The sequence below is a fragment of the Pelophylax lessonae genome (genome assembly GCF_965119305.1).
Source record: "Pelophylax lessonae genome assembly, chromosome: 12".
In the NCBI taxonomy this organism is placed as follows: Eukaryota; Metazoa; Chordata; class Amphibia; order Anura; family Ranidae; genus Pelophylax; species Pelophylax lessonae.
The window spans coordinates 107,247,682-107,273,694 of NC_138779.1; the positions used below are offsets into that span (position 1 = coordinate 107,247,682).

General features: G+C 42.8%; 1 protein-coding gene across 1 annotated transcript in view; it reads left to right on the plus strand.

Annotated features, from left to right (window-relative positions):
• ODAD1 (outer dynein arm docking complex subunit 1) overlaps window positions 1–26,013 on the plus strand; it is a 259,341-nt gene that overhangs the window by 81,976 nt on the left and 151,352 nt on the right. The window contains exons 6-9 of the mRNA XM_082273694.1: window positions 2,560–2,673; window positions 2,850–2,917; window positions 16,139–16,326; window positions 16,795–16,929. Of these exons, the coding sequence (XP_082129820.1) occupies window positions 2,560–2,673; window positions 2,850–2,917; window positions 16,139–16,326; window positions 16,795–16,929 (505 nt within the window). The remainder of the gene's footprint in view (window positions 1–2,559; window positions 2,674–2,849; window positions 2,918–16,138; window positions 16,327–16,794; window positions 16,930–26,013) is intronic.

Consider the following 26,013-nt stretch of genomic DNA (forward strand, 5'->3'; position numbering starts at 1 on the left):
GTCCCAGAAAGGACTCGATATCATGTTCCTGGGAAGGCTTAGGGTCAGCATACAGGGTAGAATAAAAGGATTGGAAAGTAGCCATAATCGAGGCAGGATTCCTCGTGAGTTCCCCGGACCTAGCCTTAATTTTGGGCATAGAAATAATCCTATATTTCGGAGTCAATTTAGAAGCAAGCCTAGGTCCTATTTTATCCTGCGTGGCCAGCAGGCGTGCATTTTGCCACTGTAAACTCTTAGCTGCCTTGGTGGTTAGAGCCAAATTAAGGGAAAGCTTAACCGCATCGAGTTTGCCCAGAGAAGTCAAGGTCGGGTTACGTTTATGCTCCCCACTCAGCCTTTTAAATTCCCGTTCCAGCTCAGTAATTTCGAACTGTCGTTCGCGCTTGAGTTTAGCCCCCACTTGAATGAGATGGCCCCTGATGACAGCCTTGTGGGCTCCCCAAAGGGAGGAGGGAGTTATGTCTTGTGAGTCGTTAAGGGCGAAATATTCTAGGATCATTTTTCCTATAGTGGATTTCCACACCGGTTCGTGGAGAAGAGATTCGTTCAGTCGCCATGGGGACTGGCCAGTACGCAAGGGTGTGCTCTTGAGTTTAAGGAACACTAAAGAATGGTCAGACCAGGGTATGTCTCTAATTACCGAAGAAAGTGCTGAGGGGATGTCCATGGTAGGGACAAAAATATGATCAATTCTGGCGAGTGTATTGTGAGGAGCTGAGAAGTGGGTGTAGTCCTGAGCGGAGGGGTTAAGTTCTCGCCAGATGTCCACTAAACCCAAGGAATGGAGAAGCTTGGCTACTCGAAGACTTTGCTTAGGGGGTCTGCGCAAGCGTTGAGGTCCTCGTTTAGATTTATCTAGAGCTTGGTCGTCTAGTTTCCCTCTTATCCCCCGGCAAGGTTCTTTCCTTCCAACTTGCGCCTGTCCCCAGACCGCTTACAGGGTATGTTTGGGGAGGTGCAAGACCTGTTACTTCAAGAGGTGATTGTCCCGGTTCCGACATCGAAACGTTTTCAAGGTTTATATTCAAACCTGTTTACAGTTCTCAGGAAGGATCCTGGACCTCAAAGCACCTCAAGGCACTGAACTGCTTTGTGCGGGTGCAGAAGTTCAGAATGGATTCCGTATGCGCAGTAGGAAACAAGCTGTAAAGCTGCAAGGCTTCACTTCCTGTTTACCTTAGTGAAGATGCCGGCGCCTGCACTCAAAGCCCATTGATGAATTGGCTAGGGGTGCCGACGTTGTGGGATACCTAGACAGGTCAGTGTCCTTATATTAAAAGTCAGCAGCTACAGTATTTATAGCTGCTGACTTTTAATTTTTTTTTTTTTTTTACAGGCTGGAACTCCTCTTTACTAAAGTAAAATCACTCTTCTGCCTGTGTTTTTATTTTCCTCTGAACATACTTAGATTTCTAATCTTTTAAACTGTAACTACGTTTTTTTTTATCTCTTTTGTTTACATTCCACACCTCCAAATCTTCCCTAAAACCCCAATGCACTTTTTGCAACCTGGTGCCAAAAACGGGACCCCATATTCTAGTTGTGTTCTTAGGAGCAGTTATTGCAGAGGCAATACTATTGGAATTAAATATTTTTATCTTTTTTTTTTTTTACATCCCAAAGATATTGCTTTTTCAGCTGCAGCTTGGCATTGAGTGGTGCAGCTTATCCTTTAATGGAACTTTAGTCAGAAACGTTAGTCCTACTTGATTTCTTCATTCTGGTTCCTTTTGCAGGTGTAGCTATGTAAAGCATTAAAAATAAGTGCAAAAGCCAGTCTCACCCTGCTCTGCCCATGCTCAGTTGCTCTCTATTTTTAGGCACTGTGCCAAAAATGTAGAGGCCGAAATGTTGACAGCCAAAAGATTTACTACTGCTCAGGGACTCTGGGCTTCAGCAAAATGGCAGCCTCCAGTAAGAAGAAACAGGAACAATGCTGGAGGCAATTTACAGCACACGTAATTTTTATTGTGGAATGTATGTTCCTTGCTAAAAAACATTATTTTTTATTAAGTTGTTATGGGTAAAGTTTTGCTTTATTAATAATTCTTGGAAAAGTCAACTGAATGGCTTAATCTGTGTGTATACAGCCAGACTACAGTGGTTGCAAACACTTGATTCATGATGTCCTATACCAGTGATCTCAGCAGCACTTTACGATTTGACTGTTCAGAGGGCTCAGGAGATGGCCACAGGCCACTGCCCACCTCCAAAAACGACTAATTAGTATTTACTTGGAAATTAAGACTGCGCATGTCCTCATTGAACAGTTCAGTTGGTAGGTTACAGGCATACTTGTGCTTGTGAGTGATCATTTGGAGGAAGACCACCATCTAGTGTTTATGGCCCTAAAACTCGAATAAAGTTTTAGACAGTGAAACAAACCAATCCTACAAGTTATCTGATGGCCAGTGGCACTTTTTCTCTATTATCACTTAATTTTTCTTTATTGTGCCCAACTATTGCAGTGTCTGCTGGGATTTTTGCGTTGCGATTGTGTTGGCCATTCATGCAAAACCTGCTAACATTTTTCTCTATTCCTGATGTGATTATTAGGCTCTGACCAAATTCAATCTTCAGCTGGCAAAAAATGCCAAGATGAGGGAAGAGATTGACATCCTGAGGATCGAGCGCTCTCGCTTTGATCAACTCTATAGAAAGCTTGAAAAGGTGAGAAATAGGATAACAATTAGAACCTTTACTCTGTACAAAAAACTATTTTCTTGCCTTGCAGAACTGTCAGTCTCTCTTATGATTTATTGACAGTATTAGAAAAGACATAGAAAGTAGATTAAAATAGTATTATATAACAATTTCATATTTCTGAGTTGTATTTTTTTTTTCAGGAATTGCTTCAAACAAGAAAAGAAATTGCCACAACAATTGAGGAGTCGTCTGCTGCTTATGATGCCAGGTTTGTTGTAACAAGAAAAAACTGAATTTTATTATGTTTAGGCATAGGCCATACAGGTCAGAATGAGATAAACTCAGAGGTGAACATCTTATATAGGGGAGTGTCTGCACACTCAGGCATAAGCCCATCTTCTGTTGGTTGAAGCAATTGCAATGTACACTGCTCAAAAAAGTTAAAGGAACACTTTTTAATCAGAGTACAACATCAAGTCAATTAAACTCCTGGGATATTGATCTGGTCAGTTAGGTAGCAGAGGGGGTTGTTAATCATTTTAAGCTGCTTTGGTGTTAATGAAATTAAAAACAGGTGCACTAGATGGGCAATAATGAGATGACCCCCCAAAACAGGAATGTTTTTACAGGTGAGGCCAATAAATAAATGTTCCCTACTCATCTTTTTTTACTTTTTTTTTACTAGTTTTGCATTTGGCTAGAGTCAGTGTCACTACTGGTAGCATGAGGCGATACTTGGGACTTATAGAGGTTGCAGAGGCAGTCCAACACCTCCAGGATGGCATATTGATACATGCCATTGCCAGAAGGTTTGCTGTGTCTCCCATCACAGTCTCAAGAGCATGGAGGAGATTCCAGGAGACAGGTAGTTACTCTAGGAGAGCTGGGCAGGGCCCTAGAAGGTCCTTATTCCATTAGCAGGACCAGTATCTGCTCCTTTGTGCCAAGAGGAACCGAATGAGCACTGCCAGAACCCTACAAAATGACCTCCAGCAGGCCACTGGTGTGAAATTCTCCAACCAAACAATCAGAAACAGACTTTATGAAGTTGGCCTGACGTCCTTCTAGTGGACCCTGTGCTCACTGCCCAACACCATGGAGCTCAAGTGGCATTTGCCATTGAACACCAGAATAGACAGGTCCGCCACTGGCGCCCTGTGCTTTTCACAGATGAGAGCAGGTTTACCCTGAGCACATGTAACAGACAGACAAAGAAAGGGTCTGGAGAAGCCTTGGAGAACCTTATACGGACTGTAACATCATTCAGCATGACAGGTTTGGTGGTGGGTCAGTGATGTTCTGGGGAGGCATATCCATGGAGGTACACACATACCTCTACAGGCTAGACAATGGCACCCTAACTGCCATTAGGTATCTGGAAAAAATCCTTGGACCCATTGCCAGACCCTACACTGATGCAGTGGGTCCTGGGTTCCTCCTGATGCAAGACAATGCCCAGCCTCATGTGGGGAGAGTATGCAGCCAGTTCCTGAAAGATGAAGGAATTAATACCATTGAATGGTCCCCATACTCGCCTGACCTAAATCAAATAAAACATCTCTGGGACATTATGTTTTGGTCCATCCGACGCCACCAGATGGCACCTCGCCTGTTCAGGAGCTCAATGATGCCCTGGTCCAGATCTGGGAGGAAATACCCCAGGACACCATCCATCTCATTAGAAGCATGCATGCATACAAGCATGTGGGGGGCCATACAAACTACCGAGTACCATTTTGAGTCGCTGCAATGAAATTTCAGCAAAATAGACTAGCCTACTGCTTAATTTTTTTCACTTTGATTTTCGGGGTGTCTTTGAATTCAGCCCGTCTGTAGGTTGTTAATTTTTATTTCCATCAAACGATGTGGCATCTTTTAGTTTCTAACACATTACCCAGTCCATATCAGTATAGATATTCAGCATGATAATTTTTCCCCATTGAGATCTGATGTGTTTTCAAAGTGTTCCTTTCGTTTTTTTAAGCAGTGCGTATATGAATATGAGTATATGCATCCATCTGACACATATGAGTGGGGATAACTGGGTGGCAGTGATTTAAAGGGATTAGATGAGACAATAGGATCAATTTACTAAAATTGAAGAGTGCAAAATCTGGTGCAGCTGTGTCAATCAGGTTCTAACTTCAGTTTGTTCAGTTAAGCTTTGACAAAAAAACTGGAAGCTGATTGATTTCTATTCAGAGCTCTACCAGATTTTGTATGCTCCAGTTTTAGTAAATCAACCCAAATGTCTTCTGGAAATTTTCTGTTTTTTTTGCAAGTCACTGTGGATTGTACAGAGTTGTGGTAATTATCCCGATTGTCTGCACATGCACAAAAGAACCACAGTTCTGTATCAAAGCAGACAATATGCAAAACTTACAGAGGGTAGTGTGCTCATAGAGTGCTCCCTAAATAGGTCCCCTTGGCTGGCACTGGCACTGGCTACTCCACTGGACAGCCATTAGGATCTCAGTACAGAGGACAAGTCAGGTTCCCCTAGTACCAAAAGTAATCAGTAATCAGGAAATTAGCGGGTGATCTGCGGATTACCAATTCACTCTTAGTGCTGTCACTCGGTCGAGCAGTATCCCTGTTCAGCGTGATGACAGCTATCAAACAGCAAGACCCTCAGGTTAACAATCAACTCAGGATATAACCTGTAGCTCATTCCCAATGTACACTCACAGAACCAAGGACACCATAAGGCTGGGTTCACACTTATGCGAATTGGATGCTGGTTTCCCCGCATCCAATTCGCATGACAGGAGACTGTGACTGGCTCTTAAAGGAGCTGGTTCACACATTTCCGGGGTGGCTGCAGAGTGAATTGCAAAAGGGTCCTATGCGTCTTTGACTCCGTTTCAGGCCTAAATTCAAGCAAAAATTTGGACCTGATTCATCCCTGAAACAAAGAACAGGGACACACCAGACCCCTGCTGTGAGCCGCATGTGAATAAAGTGTGAACCCAGCCTTAAAGGAGAAGTACAGGCAAATCTCTTTTGGCTGTACTTCTCCTGTGGATCACAGGAGTGCAGTTAGTTTTGCACTTCCGTTCTTAGTAGATGGTGGGCTGAAGTCTTCTTTCTGCTGAGGTCACAGAGTCGGTCCACATGGTTGCGACCATAGAGTCGGAATCTTCCCACATGCCTGGGCCGGCCATGGAAGTCCATACTTCTCTTTCAAAGTCTTATGACGATCGGATAAAACTCAAGGTCCCAATGATAAGTGACTGTCTCCGCACCTTAAAGCAGAACTCCACCCAAAAGTGGAAGCTCTGCTTGTTCGCACCCCCCCCCCCCCCCAATCCACTACCACATTTGGCAATTTTTGGGGGGGAGGGAGAGCAGGTATCTGTCAAGATATCTGGTAAGATTGCCGCAGGGCGATCTACGTCATGCCCGGCCCCTCCTCCTTCCCCCGCTGCCTTCTGGGACCTGTGTGTGTCCCAGAAGATGACGGGACCATGCAGAAAATGCAGTACGACTAGCGCATGCACAGTAGGAAACAGGCTGTGAAGCTTGAAGGCTTCACTGCCAGTTTCCCTTACTTGCCATGCCGGCGCCTGCACCCGACGCGGATGGATAAATCGGCTTGAGGTGCCAACAATACGGGATCCGCGGACAGGTAAGTGTCACACACACATGAAATTGACTCTCACAGTGACATTGACAGTGATGTGCAGCAACAGAGATGAAGATGACACCTCACCGACACGACACGTCCCCTCCTGAGTCAAAGTGGCAGTCTCTCTCCACGCCAGGTGGTCCCTTCAGTAGATTCCAGTCTAAACAGCACTGACAGTTCTGCTCTTGGTTTGCCTTGCTCCTGTCCTGCAGACCCACAAACGAGGCTCCGGCTGCTTGGCTCAGCTCCCTTCCACGGCTCCCATGACCTCACATGACAAGCTCGGGCGGCTGGTCTGGTGAAGGCGGTGCCTGAACACACTGCAGCAGGCATTCAGATAGTCTCGGTGGGCTCCAGACCAGAACTATGCATTCGCATAAGCCATATTTTTTACTGGCAACCTTTTCCTGTCACTGCCGTATGCTGGCAGGAGAAAAGTGCCCATTTTTTTACTGGCTGCCAGTAAAAATACTGACGGTTGGCAATACTGATCTGGGTCACAGTGATGAGGGACTCATTATTGAGATTTATAGAGAAGTTGAGAAACTTCAATTCAGTTATCAGTAACAACATCTAACGAGCAAATTTCCATTTACTTATTTAATCTGCACATAATTGGGTATTCTAAGTAAACAGGAATTTGCTTTTCACATAGTTTGCATAATTGAAGTAAATATTCACACTGTGCGAAGGCTCTCAACTCCTTCAGTATATCCTCCTCACTGTTTTAGGATCTTTATGTGACATTGGGCCTTGGTGGGTGAAGGAAAACCAAATGTGTCCAGACCAACCATATTGTATTTTTTTTCTTTCCTAATGCATTAAAGAGATACTTAGTTCTCCAGAAAGGGAACTTATTACCAAGTAAAAAAAAACTACGGGGGGCTGCTGCTGGTCTTTTTCTAAAGCCCCGTACACACGTACTGATCGTACGTGAACGATTGGCCGTCTTTTGTCCAGGGCTGTCGTGTCTGTTGAAAACTGCAAAAGACTGCACACTAATTTTGTCGGCCAACAACAGCCGACTGCAGAAGTGATGTCATGTGATGGTTAACTTTCCTTGTCTTTTTTATTTTCTGAGCATGCCCAGTCTTGCTAATCTGCTGTCTGTCGGCCGAAATCTGTACTGACTGACGAACAATCGGCCGTTGTGGTGGTGGCCAACAAAAATTTTAATGCCTGCACGACAGATTCTGTTCGGCCAAAAATGCGCTGTCGGCTGTCGGAAGCATCATACTAACAAGCCTTCAATCGGCCGATCGGTCGTCGGCCGAATATTTACGGCCAACAATCGGTACGTGTGTACGGGGCTTTAGACTGCAAGTTGTCAGGCTCCTGTTCTGATCTTTTGAGCACTTTCTAAATTACTGACCTGGGACAAGTAGGCTGATATGGACAGTCAACGAAAAACAAGAAGTCGTTAGTTGCTTACTTATCCTAAAATATGACTCAAAGTATTGAAGCCAGAAGATCAGCATAACAGTGAAAGCAATTGGCATTTTTCATTAGGAGAGGTCAGCAATGTCACTTACATTTTTTTCTCTTGATGGGTATACTTTAAATTCTGCAGTTGATTAATTTTGTATTGATATATTTTGGGTAGACCAGGAGCCAATCCGTTTGCGGATGATTTGCGGACATAATGTAAGTGAATGGCACTGCGGGTGTCAGCGAAATACCATCCGCTGACACCCGATTTTCCTCCTTTCAGTTCTGTTCCGTTTTTACGAACGGAACAGAACCCCATTTTTCCTTCCGTGTAAAAAACGGAAAGGAAGGAAAATCGGATGTCAGCGGTGTCATCCGCTGACATCCGCAGTGCCATATACTTACATTATGTCCGCATATCATCCGCAAACGGATAGGATGATATGCGGGCACACGGAGCGGATGACAGAAATGTCATCCGCTCCGTGGAAAAAAAAAAAAAAAAGTCCCGCAGCGGACCTTTCACACGGACACGGATTTTCCTTCCTTTCCGTTTTTTACACGGAAGGAAAAATGGGGTTCTGTTCCGTTCGTAAAAACGGAACAGAACTGAAAGGAGGAAAATCGGGTGTCAGCGGATGGTATTCCGCTGACACCCGCAGTGCCATTCACTTACATTATGTCCGCAAATCATCCGCAAACGGATTGGATGATTTGCGGACACACGGAGCGGCCGTGTGAAAGGACCCATGTATCTAGGAATTGATCCAGAAAAATAAACAGATTTAATATGTTTACTTTTATTTTACATTCACGAGCAAATGCTTGGCTTAGCACACAAAATGGTGGGCATGCAATTAACAGCTTCTTAAGCTGGTTGTATTACAGTGCTCTCTGCTGAATACAGATTAGGCATCCTGAAGGTCCATACTTATTGGAAATCTCTGTAGCTCCCAGAGCCACCTGAGCAGCCTTGAAGGACAGTAGACATTTCTGGTGGGGACAAGTGTCAATACTCATTGATTCTGCTTATAACCCAAAATAGGCTTCAGAAGCTTTAGGGCTGCGTTCAGCACTAATAAACTGTCATTCAGAAAGATCTACCTATTCTCTGGAGGACACCCTTGGACAGTGCACAGGAGTGCATGCAGTTCCAAGCTACAAAAATAACTATAAACCCAATTTCTAATGGAGCAACATAATGTGTAAAACCAAGATTTTGTATTTTCAAGTGCACAGAGAGCAGTGAAGTGCAAGGAATTAGTTCAATATGAGTTCAATATTGACCCGTTTAGCTAATCTAGCTAAAAATCTCTGATTGGTTGATACCTGTTCACTGTAGTTAGTCGGACTTTGTTATTAAAGGTGTTTGTGCTGCAGGAAAGATGGTGCTCTAAAACACTTCTGGTATATCCACACTAGTGTTTAGTACAGTTACTGTACAATGCTCCTGATATGATCTTGCCATACTTTGGCTGCTTCTGGCTATATTCTAAAATGTATACCTCACGATGGGGAAGATTTACAAAAAGTGGAGCACACAGAATCAGGTGCAGCTGTGCTTGGTGGTAGCCAATCAACTTCTAACAGCTTGTTCAATTAACCACTTGGCCCCCTAAAGATCCCCCCCCCCCCTTCATGACCAGGCCATTTTTTGCGATATGCTACTGCATTACTTTAACTAACAATTGCGCAGTTTACCCAAATAAAGTTCATGTCCTTTTTCCCACAGAGCTTTCTTTTGGAGGTATTTGATTACCTATGTGATTTTTATTTTTTGCGCTATAAACAGAAAAAGACAATATTTTTTACTTTCTGCTATAAAACATATCAAATAAAAAAATTTAAAATATCTAATTTTTTTTTATAAATTTAGGCCAATATGTATTCTGCTACATATGTTTGGTAAAAAAAAAATCCCAAAAAGCATATATTGAATGGTTTGTGCAAAAGTTATAGTGCCTACAAACTACGGGACATTGTTTTTTTTGTTTTTTTTACTAGGGACTTTTATCAGAACTGCGATATTGCAGCAGACATTCTAATGCCTCGTACACAGGCAACGATTATCGGCCGACCGATCGGCCGACTTTTGTCCAGTGTTGTTGTGTTGGTTGAAATGTGCTCTAGACTGCACACGAATTTTCTCGGTCAACAAAAATCTACTTCAGAAGTGATGTCATGTGCTGGTTTACTTTCCGTGTGTTTTTTCATCTCTGAGCATGCCCAGTCTTGCTCATCAGATTTTTGTCTGCCGAAATCTGTACTGACTGACGGAAAATCGGCCGTTGTGGTGACGGCCAACAAAAATTTTATAGCCTGCACACCAGATTTTTTTCGGCCGAAAAGTCGGAGTTGGTTGTCGGAAGCATCATAATAACAAGCCGAAAATCGGCCGATTGGACGTTGGCCGAAAATTCACGGCCAACTATCGACGCGTGTGTACGAGGCATAACACTAACTGACACTTTTTGGGGACCAGTGACACTAATACAGTGATCAGTGCTAAAAAATATGCACTGTCACTGTACTAATGACACTGGCTGGGAAGAAGTTAACATCAGGGGCGATCAAAGGGTTAAAGTGTTACTAAACCCACATGCTCAGTTTGGTGTGTATTACTAGAGAGGTTTTTGAGAGGATGCATGTGATAAGCACAGGGCCAATCAGCACTGTCCAGACAGAGGGTCAGGGGTCTTGCAGGTCTTGCAGTGCTTGGCTGAACACTGATAGAAGTCACAAGAATGGTCGAACTGCTGATGAAAAAAGGTATTTAGCAGTTTATATTTACTAAAATAATTGCATTTCCATGCTCTGTGTGCGGTGGGAGACCAGATATAGTGCATGCAGGGCCCTGGGTTTGGTAACACTTTAACTGTGTGACTAGCCAGTGTTTATGTGAACTGTGGAAGATGCTTTTACTTGGGGAAGAGATGGAATTTATTCCCTGCTTTGCAGGGACACAACTACTATCCCTTCCCTCCTGTCAGAACGGTGATCTGCCTTGTTTACATAGGCAAATCGCCATTTTGTCTCACTGCCTAACGAGCGGCGGGGTACTGTGCACCTGCCGATCAGCTTCTGCTGTATATAATCACGGCTAAAGTGAGCTGCCGGTGGCGCACATGTGCGCCCCCTACTCAGAAGAGTCAGATCACGTGTATACAAGTGATCTGCCGCAGAGGTGCTGCCCTGTAGCAGTAAAACTGCTATAGGATGGACCTTAAGTGGTTAAGCTTTGACAATAAAATGTGGAAGCTGATTGGTTTCTATGCAGAATGGCACCAGATTCTAAATGCTCCAGTCTTAGTAAATCTCCCCCATTGTGTCATCAGAAACCAATAAGCACATCAATAATTTTTAAAGTGAAGGTATATTGGTAGAGAGCTGGATCAGAATGTTGGTAGGTATTTTGGTATGTTACTATATATTTTAGGTTAGGAAGTTGCTATCTAAGAACCAACAGATCTGAAAAAGAGGTCCTGGAAGGACAGTAATAAGGTTAGAAGGAAAAACCACCAGATGTATGATTGACAGTCCTGATAAATTTGTGATTCATCATAGTTGTAAAAAAGTTAGCCAATGCATTTCAGGGACTTTACAAATCCCACCAGGGCTACAAATAACATATAAAACATACACACAGCGAATAGATGATGATATGCAGTGGATATAAAATGTCTACACAACCCTGTTAAAATGTCAGGTTTCTGTGATGTAAAAAAAATGAGACAATGATAAATAATTTCAGAACTTTTTGCACCTTTTAATGTGACCTATAAACTGTACAACTCAATTTAAAAAACAAACTGAAATCTTTTTTTTTTTTTTTTTGGGGGGGGGGGAGTAAAAATAAAAAAAATTAAAAAAATAAAATAATGTGGCTGCATAAGTGTGCACTTCCTCTTATAGCTGGGGATGTAGTTGTGTTTAGAATTAGGCAATCACATTCAAACTCATGTTGTACACACCTGCCATCATCCTACAGTAAAGTCATGATCCACAGAGAGCTTCCAAAGCATCAGAGGGAAGGGATCTCACTGTTAAAAGGTATCAGTCAGGAGAAGGGTACAAAAGAATTTCCAAGGCATTAGATATACCATGGAACACAAGGAAGACAGTCCTCAAGTGGAGAAAATATGGCACAACAGTGACATTACCAAGAACTGGATGTCCCTCCTAACCTGATGAAAAGACGAGAAGAAAACTGGTCAGGGAAGCTGCCAAGAGGCCTACAGCAACAATAAAGGAGCTGCAGGAATATCTGGCAAGTACTGGCTGTGTGGTACGTGTGACAACAATCTCCCATGTTCTTCATATGTGTGGGCTATGGGGTAGAGTGGCAAGACGGAAGCATTTTCTTACAAAGAAAAACATCAAAGCCCAGCTAAATTTTGAAAAAAACACATCTGAAGTCTCCAAAAAAGCATGTGGGATAATGTGTTATTGTCTGATGAAACCAAGGTTGAACTTTTTGGCCATAATTCCAAAAGATCTGTTTAGCGCAAAAACAACACTGCAAATCACCAAAAGAACACCATACCAACACTGAAGCATGGTGGTGGCAGCGTCATGCTTTGGGGCTGTATTTCTTCAGCTGGAACAGGGGACTTAGTCAAGGTAGAGTGAATTTTGAACAGTTCCAAATAGCAGTCAATATTGGCACAAAACCTTCAGGCTTCTGCTAGAAAGCTGGACAGCATGACAACCACCCAAAGCATACATCCAAATCAACCAAGGAATGGCTTCACCAGAAGAAGATGAAAGTTTTGGAATGGCCCGGCAGCCAGAGCCCAGACCTGAATCTGATTAAAAATCTGTGGGGTGATCTGAAGAGGGCTGTGCACAAGAGATGCCCTCGCAATCTGACAGACTTGTTTTTGCAAAGAAGAGTGGGCAAATATTGCCAAGTCAAGATGGGCCATGCTGGTAGACTCATACCCAAAAAGACTGAGTGCTGTAATACCATCAAAAGGTGCTTCAACAAAGTGCTAGTTTAAAGGTGTGCACACTTATGCAACCATATTATTTTAGTTTTTTATTTTTACTTCCCTCCAATTGAGTTGTACAGTTTATAGGTCACATTAAAGGTGGAACAAGTTCTGAAATTATTTATGTTTGTCTCATTTTGTTACATCACAGAAACCTGACATTTAACAGGGGTGTGTAGACTTTTTATATCCACTGTAAAGGTGGTACAGTGTACAAAATCATGTGGAATATTATAAAAAATATAATAGCTTTATATACTGCTAAATGCACATGAACTTGGCTTCCCTGATGATCAAAGAGAGGGCAGGTTCCTGCCAACAGCTGTGTTAAAGAGTAGTCACTGGTGTGTCAGCATGCACATTGCATTGTAACCTTTTTTTTATACTTTATTAAAACGTCTCAAAGTGACATTTCATTCAGTTCTATTTACTGCAACGGCATTGAGATGTGGTGTAATGCTTTGCAGGGAAAAAAAATAACAGCATGCTGTACATCAGTACAGTTAACAGGGCAGTTAATAGTTATTCATTGGGACTGCACTGGGAAAGGCTGGAAAAGCCCAATGTACCTGGTGTGAATGGGCCCAGAATGGTTGTAGTATGAAGTGCAAAACATAATATACGGTAATAGATTTAACTAGATAGCAGTCATAAACAGCAATAACATAATAATAATTAGAGATCAAAAGCTGCTCGCGGTGCACAAAATCTACTTACAAAAGCATAAAATCAAAAGTTTAAGCTTTATGCTTTTTTGCTGTTTTGTAAGATGATTCTTTATGTGATGACTTGTTTTGATCTATTATTGTCATGAATCTGTGTGCAATTGCTTTCTGGCAATAGTCTTTTTCTGTACATCTTCACTATATACTTCACCACTTTATCTATTATAATTGCTGCTGTTTGCAAATTGAAGGCTTTGATCTTTAGGAATTATAACGTAAGTGTTTTATTTAAATGTGTGATTTTATGTTATGTATTACATGCAGTTATATAACACTACCCTGGCATGTGCTATGTGCTAGTTACCTTGTTTTGAGCTGTCTGCGTTATATGTGGGTGACATCTTTATGACTAGCTCCTCTTCCTGATCTTTATGTACAGTATGCTATTGATGTGCATACTATATGGCCACACATGCCCTTCTATGGAACTATTTTGAGCATCCATTATACTATGATTAGATAATGTATAGATGGCCACTGATTGGTTGTACATAGTTACATAGTCAGGTTGAAAAAGTCCATCTTATTCAATCATTAAAAAAAAAAAAATAACCATACAATCCCATATACACAATCCTATACCTACAGTTGATCCAGAGGAAGGCAAAAAACCCCCGAAAAGCATGATCCAATTTACTCCAGTAGGGGAAAAAATCCTTACTGATCCTTTGAGAGGCAATCAGATATTCCCTGGATCAACTTTACCTATAAATGTTCTATCTACTGAGCTGGCAAGAACCACCTCTGGAGGGAGTCTATTGCACATTTTCACAGCTCTTACTGTAAAGAAACCTTTACGTATTTTGGAGATGAAATCTCTTCTCCTCAAGACGTAAAGAGTGCCCCCTTTAAGGTCCTCTGTGTTGATCTTAAAGTGAATAACTCAACACCAAGTTCACTATAGGTACCCCTTATGTATTTGTACATGTTGATCATATCCCCCCTAATCTCCTCTTCTCAAGAGAGAATAAATTCAGTTTCTCTAATCTAGCCTCAAAGCTGAGCTCCTCCATGCCTCTTATCAGTTTGGTTTCCCTTCTCTGCACTTTCTCCAGTTCCCCGATATCCTATTAGAGAACTGCTGCCCAAAACTAAACTGCATATTCTTGATGAGGTCTTACTGATGATTTGTACAGGGGCAAAATTATATCTCTCTCTTTGGAGTCCATACCTCTGTTAATATAAGAAAGGACTTTGCTTTCTTTGGAGACCGCAGCTTGGCATTGCATGCTATTAATAAGCTTATGATCTACCAAAACCCCCAGATCCTTCTCCGCCATTGAATCCCTCAGTTGTACTCCCCCTAGTATGTATGGTGCATGCATATTCTTAAACCAAAGAGACAGTCATGACACAGTGACTCTGAGGAAGAGGCTGGTCCTCGAAACGCGTCAGTCATCTCATCATGGACGCTTATATGGACTAAACACGGACTTTTGAGCAATTCAGCTTGATATGCTATACCTTTATCTACGTCTGTGAGTAGCCATTTTTTATGTTATTTAACCACTTGCCGACCGCCGCACGACTATCTACGTCGGCGGTCAGCCCCTCACAGGCAAACTAACGTAGGGCTACGTTGTTTGCTTGTGAGGGTCTAGGGAGCGAGCGCGCGCCCCCCGGGGCGCGCTCCCGCTCCCGCGTGGTCACGGACCCCCCCGCGCGTGTGACCAGCGGACCCGATGTCCGCCGGTCACTCGGCGATCGTCGGGGGAGAGGGAGAATGTCAGGCAGCCTGTGTAAACAAACTGCCTGTCATTCTCCTCGCTGCAAAGACACTGATAAAACGGATCTGGTATGTAGATCCGTTGATCAGTGTCCTTACAGCTAGAGCCACAGCCAATCACAGTAGAAACCACGCCCCTAGGGACACACACAGCCCCTCCCTTCCAAATAAAGTTAACCCCTTCACTACCAGTGTATTTTTACAGTAACAGTGCATATGTATAGCACTGATTACTGTAGAAATGTCACTGGTAACCCCAAAAGTGTCAAAAATGTCAGTCAAGGGTCCGATCTGTCCGCCGCAATGTCGCAGTACCGCAAAAAAAATCGCAGATCGCCGCCATTACGCGTTAAAAAAAAAAACAACAAAAATGACAAAAATCTTTCCCTTTGTTAGTAAACGCGATAACTTTTGCGCAAACCAATCAAAATACTCTTTTTGCGGTTTTTTTTACCAAACATAGGTAGCATAAAATAAATTGGCCGAAAATTTTTAAAAATTTTGATTTTTACATTTTTTTTGGGGGGAATTTCATATAAAAAAATGTGAAAAATATTGCTATTTTTGCAAAATTGACGCTCTTTTTTTGTTTATAGCGCGTGATCAAAAAATCGCACAGGTGATCAAATACCACCAAAAGAAAGCTCTGTTTGTGGGAAAAAAAGGACGTCAAATTCGTTTAGGTACAGCGTCGCACGACCGCGCAATTGTGCGTTAAATTCACGCAGTGCCGAATCGCAAAATACCCCCTGGTCGGAATGGGGGTAAAATCTTCCGGGGCTTAAGTGGTTAAATAAAGCCTTTTATTGAGGATAATGCGCTAGGTCGGTGCGCCCTTTTTTTGTTCTTTTTTGCCTTTATATTCTTTAACTACACAGACACAAAAAATATACATTAAGCACTTGCACATGACACAACAATACTAGTTTTTGTATGTGTGCTGATATCTTACAAAAATAGTAATGTTTTCTTTTTTTTGGGATAAATTAAGGGATGAAGCCCAAACAAAAATGCAGCAAATGAAGGAAAGAGCAGAGAAAGATCTGAACCAACACACGGCAGAGATAAAAGAGCTACAACGGGTGATTGACCATGACCGCAGACTGAAAGAGTTTATGGGAACCAAAACTCAGGAGCGCTCTATCAGTGAGGAAGTGCTTGATGCCCGGCGCAGGAGAGGTGACTGCTAGTCATATTATTGCCCCCTTTCACTGCTCACAGGCCAGCCTGCATCCTTCTCATTTTCCTGCAATAACTTGGGTGCCAAGGCCCTGGAGTCTGCTGTTGCTCCACTGTAGTCAACTATCCAAGTAACAGCACACAGCTCACTCCCACCCAAAGCCATGCCCCCAGCATGTTTCACCCACTGCAGAGTCTAATTATAAGGATCCCCACGAATAAGCCCTGTTGTGGGTGAAAGTTGTTGTGGGGCATGGATTTGGGTGGGAGTGAGCGGTGTCTTATTACTGCAATAAACCCTGGCTGGATTTCAGCATACCTATGATTAAGCCCTGCTGTTCCAACCACAACAAAACAAAAACATTTTTGCTTGCTTTTGCCTTTCAATTATATGAAACTGGATAGATTTGTTTGGTTGGTTATTAAATATATTTAATATCTGTAATGTGTTTATTGCATCGGTAACAGAAAAAGAAGCACTAGAAAGAAAAAAACGAGACCCAACAGAAGAAACAGTAGAGACCTATGAACAAGCTTTTCAGCAGATACGGTCTATCACTGGGGAAGACAACCTAGACATACTGGTCAACAGATTTATTGAAGGTAAGTCGATTGGCGGTTCCTCATATTTGTTGTGCTGCCTAACCAATACGTTTGAATTATCTGCAGTCTTGCATAGTTATCTAGCTCAAAATGCAATTATAAGTCATTTTGTCAAAATCATTCTGATGTTATAGTGGTAGATGGCATAGTTCACAATCACTAGCTCTCAAAAAATCCTATATAAAATACTAAATATATTGCCATCATTCTTTAAGAGAATGGTTTCCATAACTTATCAAGGTGTCATATTGTGTGGGCTTGTAAAATCAAAGGGCTAACTATAGCACAGAACATCATATGTCATGCATTTAACTAACAACCAGCTCACTCAAAAATTATTTAGAGTACCTTTTTATATTGAGTGGAAGGTAAAAAAGATCCCTAGTGAGTTAAAATAATAGTTGCTTACACAGCCATGCTAGAAAGATTGTAAGGTTTATCTCACTGCTTATGCTGCCGGACCTGTCAGACTGATGGAAGATTCCTCATTGTAATCAATGGTGTTGACAATTCTGATAGTAAAGGCAGTGCAAGAAGTCAGGAAAATAGATAAGTAGAAGAACTTCACAGCAGCAGATCTTGACATAAGCTCCAAAATTACATATAACCTCAGACCTGTTACCCTAATCAGATTCAACTCAAAACTACCTGAATAGCCTTAGGGTTGTGTTCATTTAAAGATACCCTGTCACCAGACATGAATTTTTCTTTTTTGTTTTTAAGGTTTGGAAAAGTTAAACTTTGGTATTACTTGCAGGGTGGCCTATTTTGCTATAAATCCTTTTGTACTTTTTAAGTTACAAGCACTATATGTTTTACTGGAATGAGGCAATGTCACATTTGCTGCTTTTGTTCCCTCTCCATCCACCTCACTTCTGCAACATATTCTGGTTTTTAATTTGGGCTCCCCACACTGTCTTATCACTTATGTCATATATCATCCTGAGGATGACAAATTGAGCTGCACAGAGGAGAGTCAGTATTTGGCTCTGCATTGTCAAATGAATCTGCACTCCACTGACAGGTAACTCTTCATTCACTAGAAACCCCAGCATATTTGCAGTTGATAGTGGTTCTCCCTGTGTTCAGTTTCTTCTGTCAGCAGAGAGCAGACACAGCCGAGCTGCAGATTCCTTTGACATTTCTCAACCAAATACAGTAAAACCTTGGATTGCGAGCATAATTCGTTCTGGAAACATGCTTGTAATCCAAAGCACTCTTATATCAAAGCAAATTTCCCCATAAGAAATAATGGAAACTCAGATGATTCGTTCCACAAGTCCTTCAGTTTATAGTCTATATACAAAGATTATAGCAATGTGATAGGTTGTGTAACCATAAAATGTCCATCCACAATATGCAGCCTTCCCAAGGGGATTAGAAGCAAAATCTAGCAGAGCTACAGAATATAAGAGAGATGAGAGGAGCCTCTAAGTGTAGCAATATGGTTACATTTAATGAAGGTTCAACATTTAGCAACTCACATGGTTGATGATTAAAATAGGCACACCTAAGTATGCAGGCATCCAGGGTAAAGCTGTCCACATAGACCATCTTCTGAACCACCGGCTCTCACCACTGTCACTCTGCAGTCGTGACCGGGAAGAATAGCCTGCAGTAGAGTGATCTGAAAGTGAGGCTTTGAATCACTCGTGGAGTGCAGCGGGGAAGGGATGATGAAGATGGCTGTGCACAGAAGATGGTCTATGTGGACAGCTTTACCCCAGATGCCTGCATACTTAGATGTGCCTGTTTTAATCAGCAACCATGTGAGTTGCTAAATATTGAACCTTCATTAAATGTAACCATATTGCTACACTTTAGAGGCTCCTCTCTTCTTTTTTATACATGACGCTACTTGTATATCAAGACATTGCTTGTATATCAAGTCAAAATTTATTTAAAAAATTTGCTTGTCTTGCAAAGCGCTCTCAAACCAAGTTACTCTCAAACCAAGGTTTTACTGTACCAGCATCTTTGTTACTGCTCCTGGCTCTCCTCTGTGTGGCTTCCCTTGTCATTCTCAAGATGATGTATGACATGAATGATAAGGTGGTGTGGGGAACCCAATACAAGCACCAGAGCTTAGGCCCCATACATGTCTTGAATCTCAGTCTATTACTTCTGATTCTGCGTCATAGGTGGCTCTACAAATTCTACGAGTCTCCAAAATTTTTGATCTAAAAATTGACTGAGCCAGTTGGAAAATTATTGGCCAAGCAGTGACTGCCTCCTATCAGATAGGTTAGCAAAGCTGGGGGGAATTCATGGAATTTCTTATGCGGCTTTACTGTCAAAATTAAAGCTGTCTGTCGGGCCCTTATATTGTAGAAGCAGGAGGAGTGGGGAGGGAAGAGCAGCAGTAGCTGCGGCAGGCAAAAATTGGACTTCAGCAGCGTCTAATTCCAGTGAAGCTTAGTGCACGTTTAACTTAACCACTTCAATACAGGGCATTTTCACACCCTTCCTGCCCAGACCAATTTTCAGCTTTCAGCGCTGTGACACTTTGAATGACAGTTGTGCGGTCATGCAGCACTGTACCCAAACTAAATAAGAATCATTTTGTTCACACAACTAGAGCTTTCTTTTAGAAAAATTAGGAAAGTGGCAGATGTCTGTATCAACCCGTAGGTTGAACCCTATGAAGGGGAATATACAGTCATAAAGCCACCAAATTGGGACTTTGAAGGCAGTGGAATATGAGGCAAAAATAGATAATATGAACAAAGCAGTTAAAAAGATATAATTTTATTGAAAATTTACATGATCAAACATTAAAATAAATGATGCAAAAAAGCATCGTAGACAAACAAATATGTACAAATTACAAAATATATATATATATAAATATGAACCAAGAGATACAGTGAGGGGGTCACCAGGGTTGGACATATTTGTTTGTCTACGATGCTTTTTTGCATCATGCAGCTGCATGGCCCCGCACCTGAGTGCACGGCGCTTTCTGAGAGGATGTTATATGATGTCAACTCAGGTTGGTAAAGACACCGCCCAGCCATCAATCTGCTATAGACCAGATGGGAAGTAGTACAAAATTATTTATTTGTTGGGGCCTTGCCCTATGAAATAGTGCCCCTAGTCTAAATTTAGTGCTGATGGGTTTTAGTCAACCTGAGCTCTAATTAATAGTTCTATTTCTGTAAATGTGTAAGGCTACAATAACCTGAGTTACGAATATTTATGAGATTTATAGCCAAGGGCGGAGAACTGGATTCAAGCTGCCAGAAGACCTTGCAAGAAGTCAGAGCTGCTCATTTTCAAGATATCTGTGTTGTTCAGTAGTACAAATTGTACAAAATTGCTAATTTCCTCTGTTCTGACTGTATTTAGAAGTCTGGAGTCATTTTGTAGCTTTTTTGGGGTATCCTGTGGCCTAACCCTCACTTCCTTGTAATATGTGTAAATAAAATTAATCAGACAAAGACTGACAGAGGGGAAAGTAAATAAATTGGCTGCCCCACATATATAGTGCATATAGCATGTGGTCCTGTTCAAAACTGTCATTTGGTTTCCAAGCAGCATGGTTGGAGACAGGGCCGGTGCTAGACTATTTTACGCCCTAGGCAAGACCAGCTACTCACGCCCCCCCCCCCCCCGCCCCCAAAAACATAAAGTAAAAAGGGAAGGGGTTAAAAACTCCTCTATGTCATACCCAGTGACCCTGATCTGATGGTTCCTCTATGTTATGCTGTCATAACCCAGTGACCCCCATATTCCTCCATGTCATACCTTGGGACCCTAATGTCCCTCTATGCCACACCAAGGGACCCCGATGTTCCTCCGTGTCATACCCAGAGACCCTGATGTTTTTCCATGTCACACCTGGGGACCTCAATCCCCCATAGCACACCCAGAGACCCCAATTCCTCATGGCACACCTGGTGACCCCAAAACCCTGTTACACCCGGTGACCCCTAACCCCCATGGCACACCTGGTGACCCTGACTCCCTTTCACACCAGGGAACCTCCATGTCACACCCAGGGACCCTGATCCCCTGTTCTGGGGACACTCACTGGGCGGTATGAAGAGAGTGGCCCACACTCTGCCCTCCTTCACCATGATCCTGCTGATTCCTTCTCCTAGGATGCTCCTCTCCAGGACCACAGTGCTCACCACAGCTCCAACCGGCTCCTGGTGAAGGGAGAAGCAGCAGTCAGAGAGCTTCGCACGTCCCTAATCCCCAACCTCCTCAGACCATTACGGTGCCTCGTTGTTTCTGCTCCAGCAAAGGTGCCGCCCTCCAGTGCCAAGCTTGGGGTCAGGTTCAGCTCTCCTCTGCTCCCTGCTTTATACTGACCCAGGGAAATGAACGGCTGCCCACCAGCTCAGTGCAGAGAGTCACTTCCTGCCCAGGGTTTACACCCCTCAGCTCCAGCCGAAGAGGACCATCATGCAGGCAGCATTCCTGTGGGCTCCCTTCATGCCTCTTGGGCCCCCCCCCCCCAACAGTGGTGGAAAGCAAGGGCCTGGCAGTTCAGCCCAGACATCTGGCATCTTCCTCTGTCCATTCTTCCTCCCCCACTGCGGCCCACCCCCCTGAGCAAACAAGAATCATTGATGGATAGAGAGTGCCGACTCATGGCTGCGCCCCTAGTTTGCAATGCGCCCTAGGCGGCTGCCTAGTTTGCCTGGTGGAAGCACCGGCCCTGGTTGGAGAGTTTCCCCCCATCTGACAACGCTGCTGAAAAAGAGATGGATTTGAGAATGAGAGTTCTGGCAGCAGAAACTGTTCTAGAGACCAGAGCTGCTATTCAAAAAGTTGTACGGACCTGTTTGTCTATCAGCAGCTACTACAACCCAGCCGATGCATCACACAACACTGAGTAAACGGTCAGCATTCTGAATGAACAATCATTGCGGCTAGTTTATTTATAATTGTAAAAGATTACTCAGACTTGCAGCTGTCTGTGTAATCTGTGGATTCTTGTAAACATACAGAACATTGGCAGATACATTACACACAGCCGCAGCTCTGAGTGATCTTTGTTATTATTAATGAACAAGCAGTTTTGATTGTTCTTTTATATTAGTGGCAGATCACTCAGCTTAGAGAAGTGGTGAGACTTCGTGCTGACTGTACCCCTTCCTCTCCTATGGACAGAAATGTCAATAATTTGACATTTAAAAAAGTAGTGGGGCTACAGTCAGTAATAAAAGGTGCTTTTAAGGAACAACAGGAGCACCGATCAGAAGGAGACCCAAAAATTCACAAGAGTTTTTTAAAAACAAAAAATTAGGTCCGGTAGCAATGTCATGTCTGTTTTTACAGACAAAAAGGAACCCAATAGAGATGTTAATACCTGCCCCTTTGATTGGTTAAATGTCAAGAGCACACATAAAAATGCAATTTAGTGAATAATGAATGTTAAATACTTACAGCTTATACAGCATTCTGTCATTTTTAATTGTAACATACTGCAATCCTGACCAAAATGGCCTTGGTCAGAAGAATCTCTGTTTTATACTGTATATTTTAGCCTAAAATCAATGTTTAGAAATTCAAATGTAATATATGTCTACTAAATGTCCTCTGGCTATAAAAGGTTTGTGTTACCTTTTTTGGGAGGTGGCTCCATGGAGGCACCTAAATAGCCAACTGCCCCTTCTTTTCTGTTGTTATATTAAGTGCTGTAATATGTTGCAGAACCTTTACCTTGATTTTTTTTTCCTAACTCTGTCAATATTTTTTTTCAATATAATATAAATTATAGCCCATTTTATATTGATAAACTGCCTTTACTAAGTTAAGTATTAGTGAGCTCTACACATCCAAGCGGAAAACAAGGTTAAAAAATGTTTACTTGTCTTGATAATTTAAAGTGGCAGTTTCCTTTTCCTGTGTTGCCTTGCCCCAGGCTTATTGCGATGTTTTATTTTCTTTCTCTCTTTTAAAGGTAGCACCCTGGGAAGGAAAAGCAAACTGTCTTATAAGATTTAGATTATCACACTTTGGGGGAAAATACACGGTTATAAATAACGTGCTCTACTGTAATGACCTCTTTGGTGTTTTGCAGACTGCAGATGAAATAAGTTAAATAATAGGAACATGGTGTTTGTGCTCAGTAACACTGACAGGTTTACATTGCAAAACAAAGGGCATTGTTTATTTAGTAAATATATTGCCTTCTCTACCTGTTAAAGTGGATCAATACAAAATGGTAACAAAGGCTATGTTAAGCGTTCTGCTGGGATGGATTGATTGCAGCTTGCAGTTGCCCATCCTCAATTTTTGTAGAAATCATGTGAACAAAGGCCAAGGCAAGTGGTTATGTCACTAGTACTGAAGAGAATATAGAGTAGCACTTTCTCCAAAATACCTAACTACTTCAGCTGCTCTTAAGCCCGGTACACTCCACTAGTTTTGTTTCATTCAACCCGCTGGCAGTTTATGTCTGAGCCGGCTGTACAGTGTATAGAGCCTACTGCAGCAATAATGACATTTATAAAGCCCAAAAAAATGACATATTTCCTGCAAATATTTTTTATTTTGTAAATAACGGTTTGGGGAGCCAGTCTGTATGATGAGACCACAATTTAGTGCATTGGGAACAAGATTAGAGATTTTTTGGATAAATTCCATTGTCTCTTTCGCAGACTTTAGAAAGAAGTAACAGGTGCGGAACAATTGGCCTTTGGGTGTTGGTGATGCCTTCACACCCTAACCCTATAGAGGTACTCTTGATGAAAGCAAGAATTGTCCCTGCTGTTAAAGATTTTAATGATATGCACCTGTCAAACAGGTGCAGAAAAATGTGTCTGGGTGTTAATTGTGCCCATGAAACCTACACTGACAAAAAAATTCCAGATAAAAACAACACCCACAAAGCTAGGCAGCCTAGACAGTCTTTCAGAGATTTCAGATCCAGAAAGCACTTAATCATCGACATCGGCATCAGGGGTTTGATAGCTGCTCATCCGTCCAGGACTGATTCATTTTGATAAATCTTAGCAGGCCCACAAAGTGTGTACAAACGCACTCTCTTATCTGTCACAAAACCTCCCGCAGAACTGAATACCTGTTCGGAAAAAGTTTCCCACCAATATAATGCAGACACTGCTGATTGCATGTTGAAGCTGACAGCCCTGGGCACCGAGGACTAAAAAAAATTTGAAATGCATCGCTAAGGTGGCCCCCTTCTCCACGACTCCTCTCTTGGCCAACAGAAGTCTCAAAACTACATTTTCCACCAGACTTTAACCTACTAAAGTCGAGAAAGACGTTCCATAAAAGCCTATTTAAGGTGTCCTTAAGTGATTTCATCCACATTTCTGCTCTCTGTGTGGACAGGATGAGTTCCAAGACTTGTAATGGTGGTCAAGATGGTCACGCATTCTCAGGTCCTTTTCACAGGGTTGCCAACCAATAGTGATCCTTCTCCTTGTTGCCACGCATTCTCGGGTCCTTTCACAGGCTTTGAAGAATGAGGGAGCCCATGCACCACAAGTTTGTGGAGGCATGAGAAGCAGACTCCTTGGGGGTCATTGAGGATTACAGTATCTGGAACTGCCTCCTCCCAGCCATGTACTACTTCCAAGGGTTCTGGGGATGGAAAACTGTTAAGGGTTGACATATGTCTTGCTCTGCTTCAATGCCTTAAAAACTGCCAAAATCCTCCTCCTCCCTCTCTTCTTGTGTGTTCTGTGGTGTGGCAAGGATGGTGTCTGCATAAAGCAGGCCTTAAGATGAAAGGAAGTCCTCCTCTTCCTCCCACTGCTCTGCCTCGAGTGTCCATAATGCCACGCAGAGTCTGCTCCAGCAGGAACACAACAGGGATTGTGTCACTGATGCATGCATTGTCACGGCTCACCATCCTTGTCAAATGGTTACAGTACAATGCATGCATCTTTTATCAGCAGCCATTGGCGTGGGGAAAAAAAGCCCAGCTGGTCTGAGCCTGTCATTGTGCTATACTCTCACAGGTACTCGTTGACTGCCCTCTGCTGCATGTGCAGCCACTGCAGCATTGCCAAAATCTAGTTCCACCTGGTGGGCATGTCACAAATCAGGCGGTTTAGGGGCAGGTGGAATTCCCGCTGAATTTTAGCCAACTGAGCCTTGGCTGTGTATAACCGCCTGAAATGGCTACAGGATCTTCTGGCCTGGGTACCTATTTAGGAAACGCTGTACCACCAAATTGAGGACATGTGTCAGGCATGGCACATGTTTCAACTTTCCCTGTCTAAGGGCAGACAGGAGGTTTGTGCCATTATCGCATACCACCATTCCTGGCTTTAGCTGGCATTGCGTAAACCACCTCTGGGTTTGCCCCTGCAGAGCTGCAAGAATCTCTGTTCTGGTGTGGTTCTTGTCCTCTAGACAGACCAGCTGAAGCACTGCATGGCATGTTTTAGCCTGACTCATTGAATAGCCCCTTGAACACTTAGGGGGTACTTATGGTTCATAGGACAATTCAGCAGTGGAGGGCATGGAGGAAGGGGTGGAGCTGACAAATCTCACATCATCATCACTAGCTATATTGAGACGTGGCGGCAAAGCGAGCTGCAGCACTGAGCCCTGTTCTGCATCCTTTCGAGTTGCAAGCAGAGTTACCCAGTGTGCTGTGAAAGAAATATATATCGTTCCCGACAATGCTTGCTGGAGCATGTGTCAGCAGTAACATGGACCTTGCAGCTTGTTGCCTTGCCCAACGATGCCACAGCATTGACTTCCACATAATAGTACAGAGCTGGAATGTACTTACATGTAAAGAAATATTGACTGGGAACCTGCCATTGTGGTATAGCACATTCTGCATATTCATGGAAAGGGTCATAATCCAATAAACCAAAAGACAAGCTTTGACAAGCTTGAATTTAGATGCTAGGCATGTGGGTGGAAGTGACTGTATTTTTTTTTTTTTGGTGCAGCAGATGGGGCAGGGAAATTTGCCTGCTATAGTCTACAGCTGTTGGTGTGCTCCAGGTAGGCGTGCTGTAAAGACCTGGGACACACTTTGCTATACCATCATCCCTGTCAGTGGAGGCTGCTGAGAGATCATGAGGTAAGGCGGAGGTAGAATAGAAAAGTGAGGAGAAGCAGAATTGCATCCCTTTTGTGTGGCTT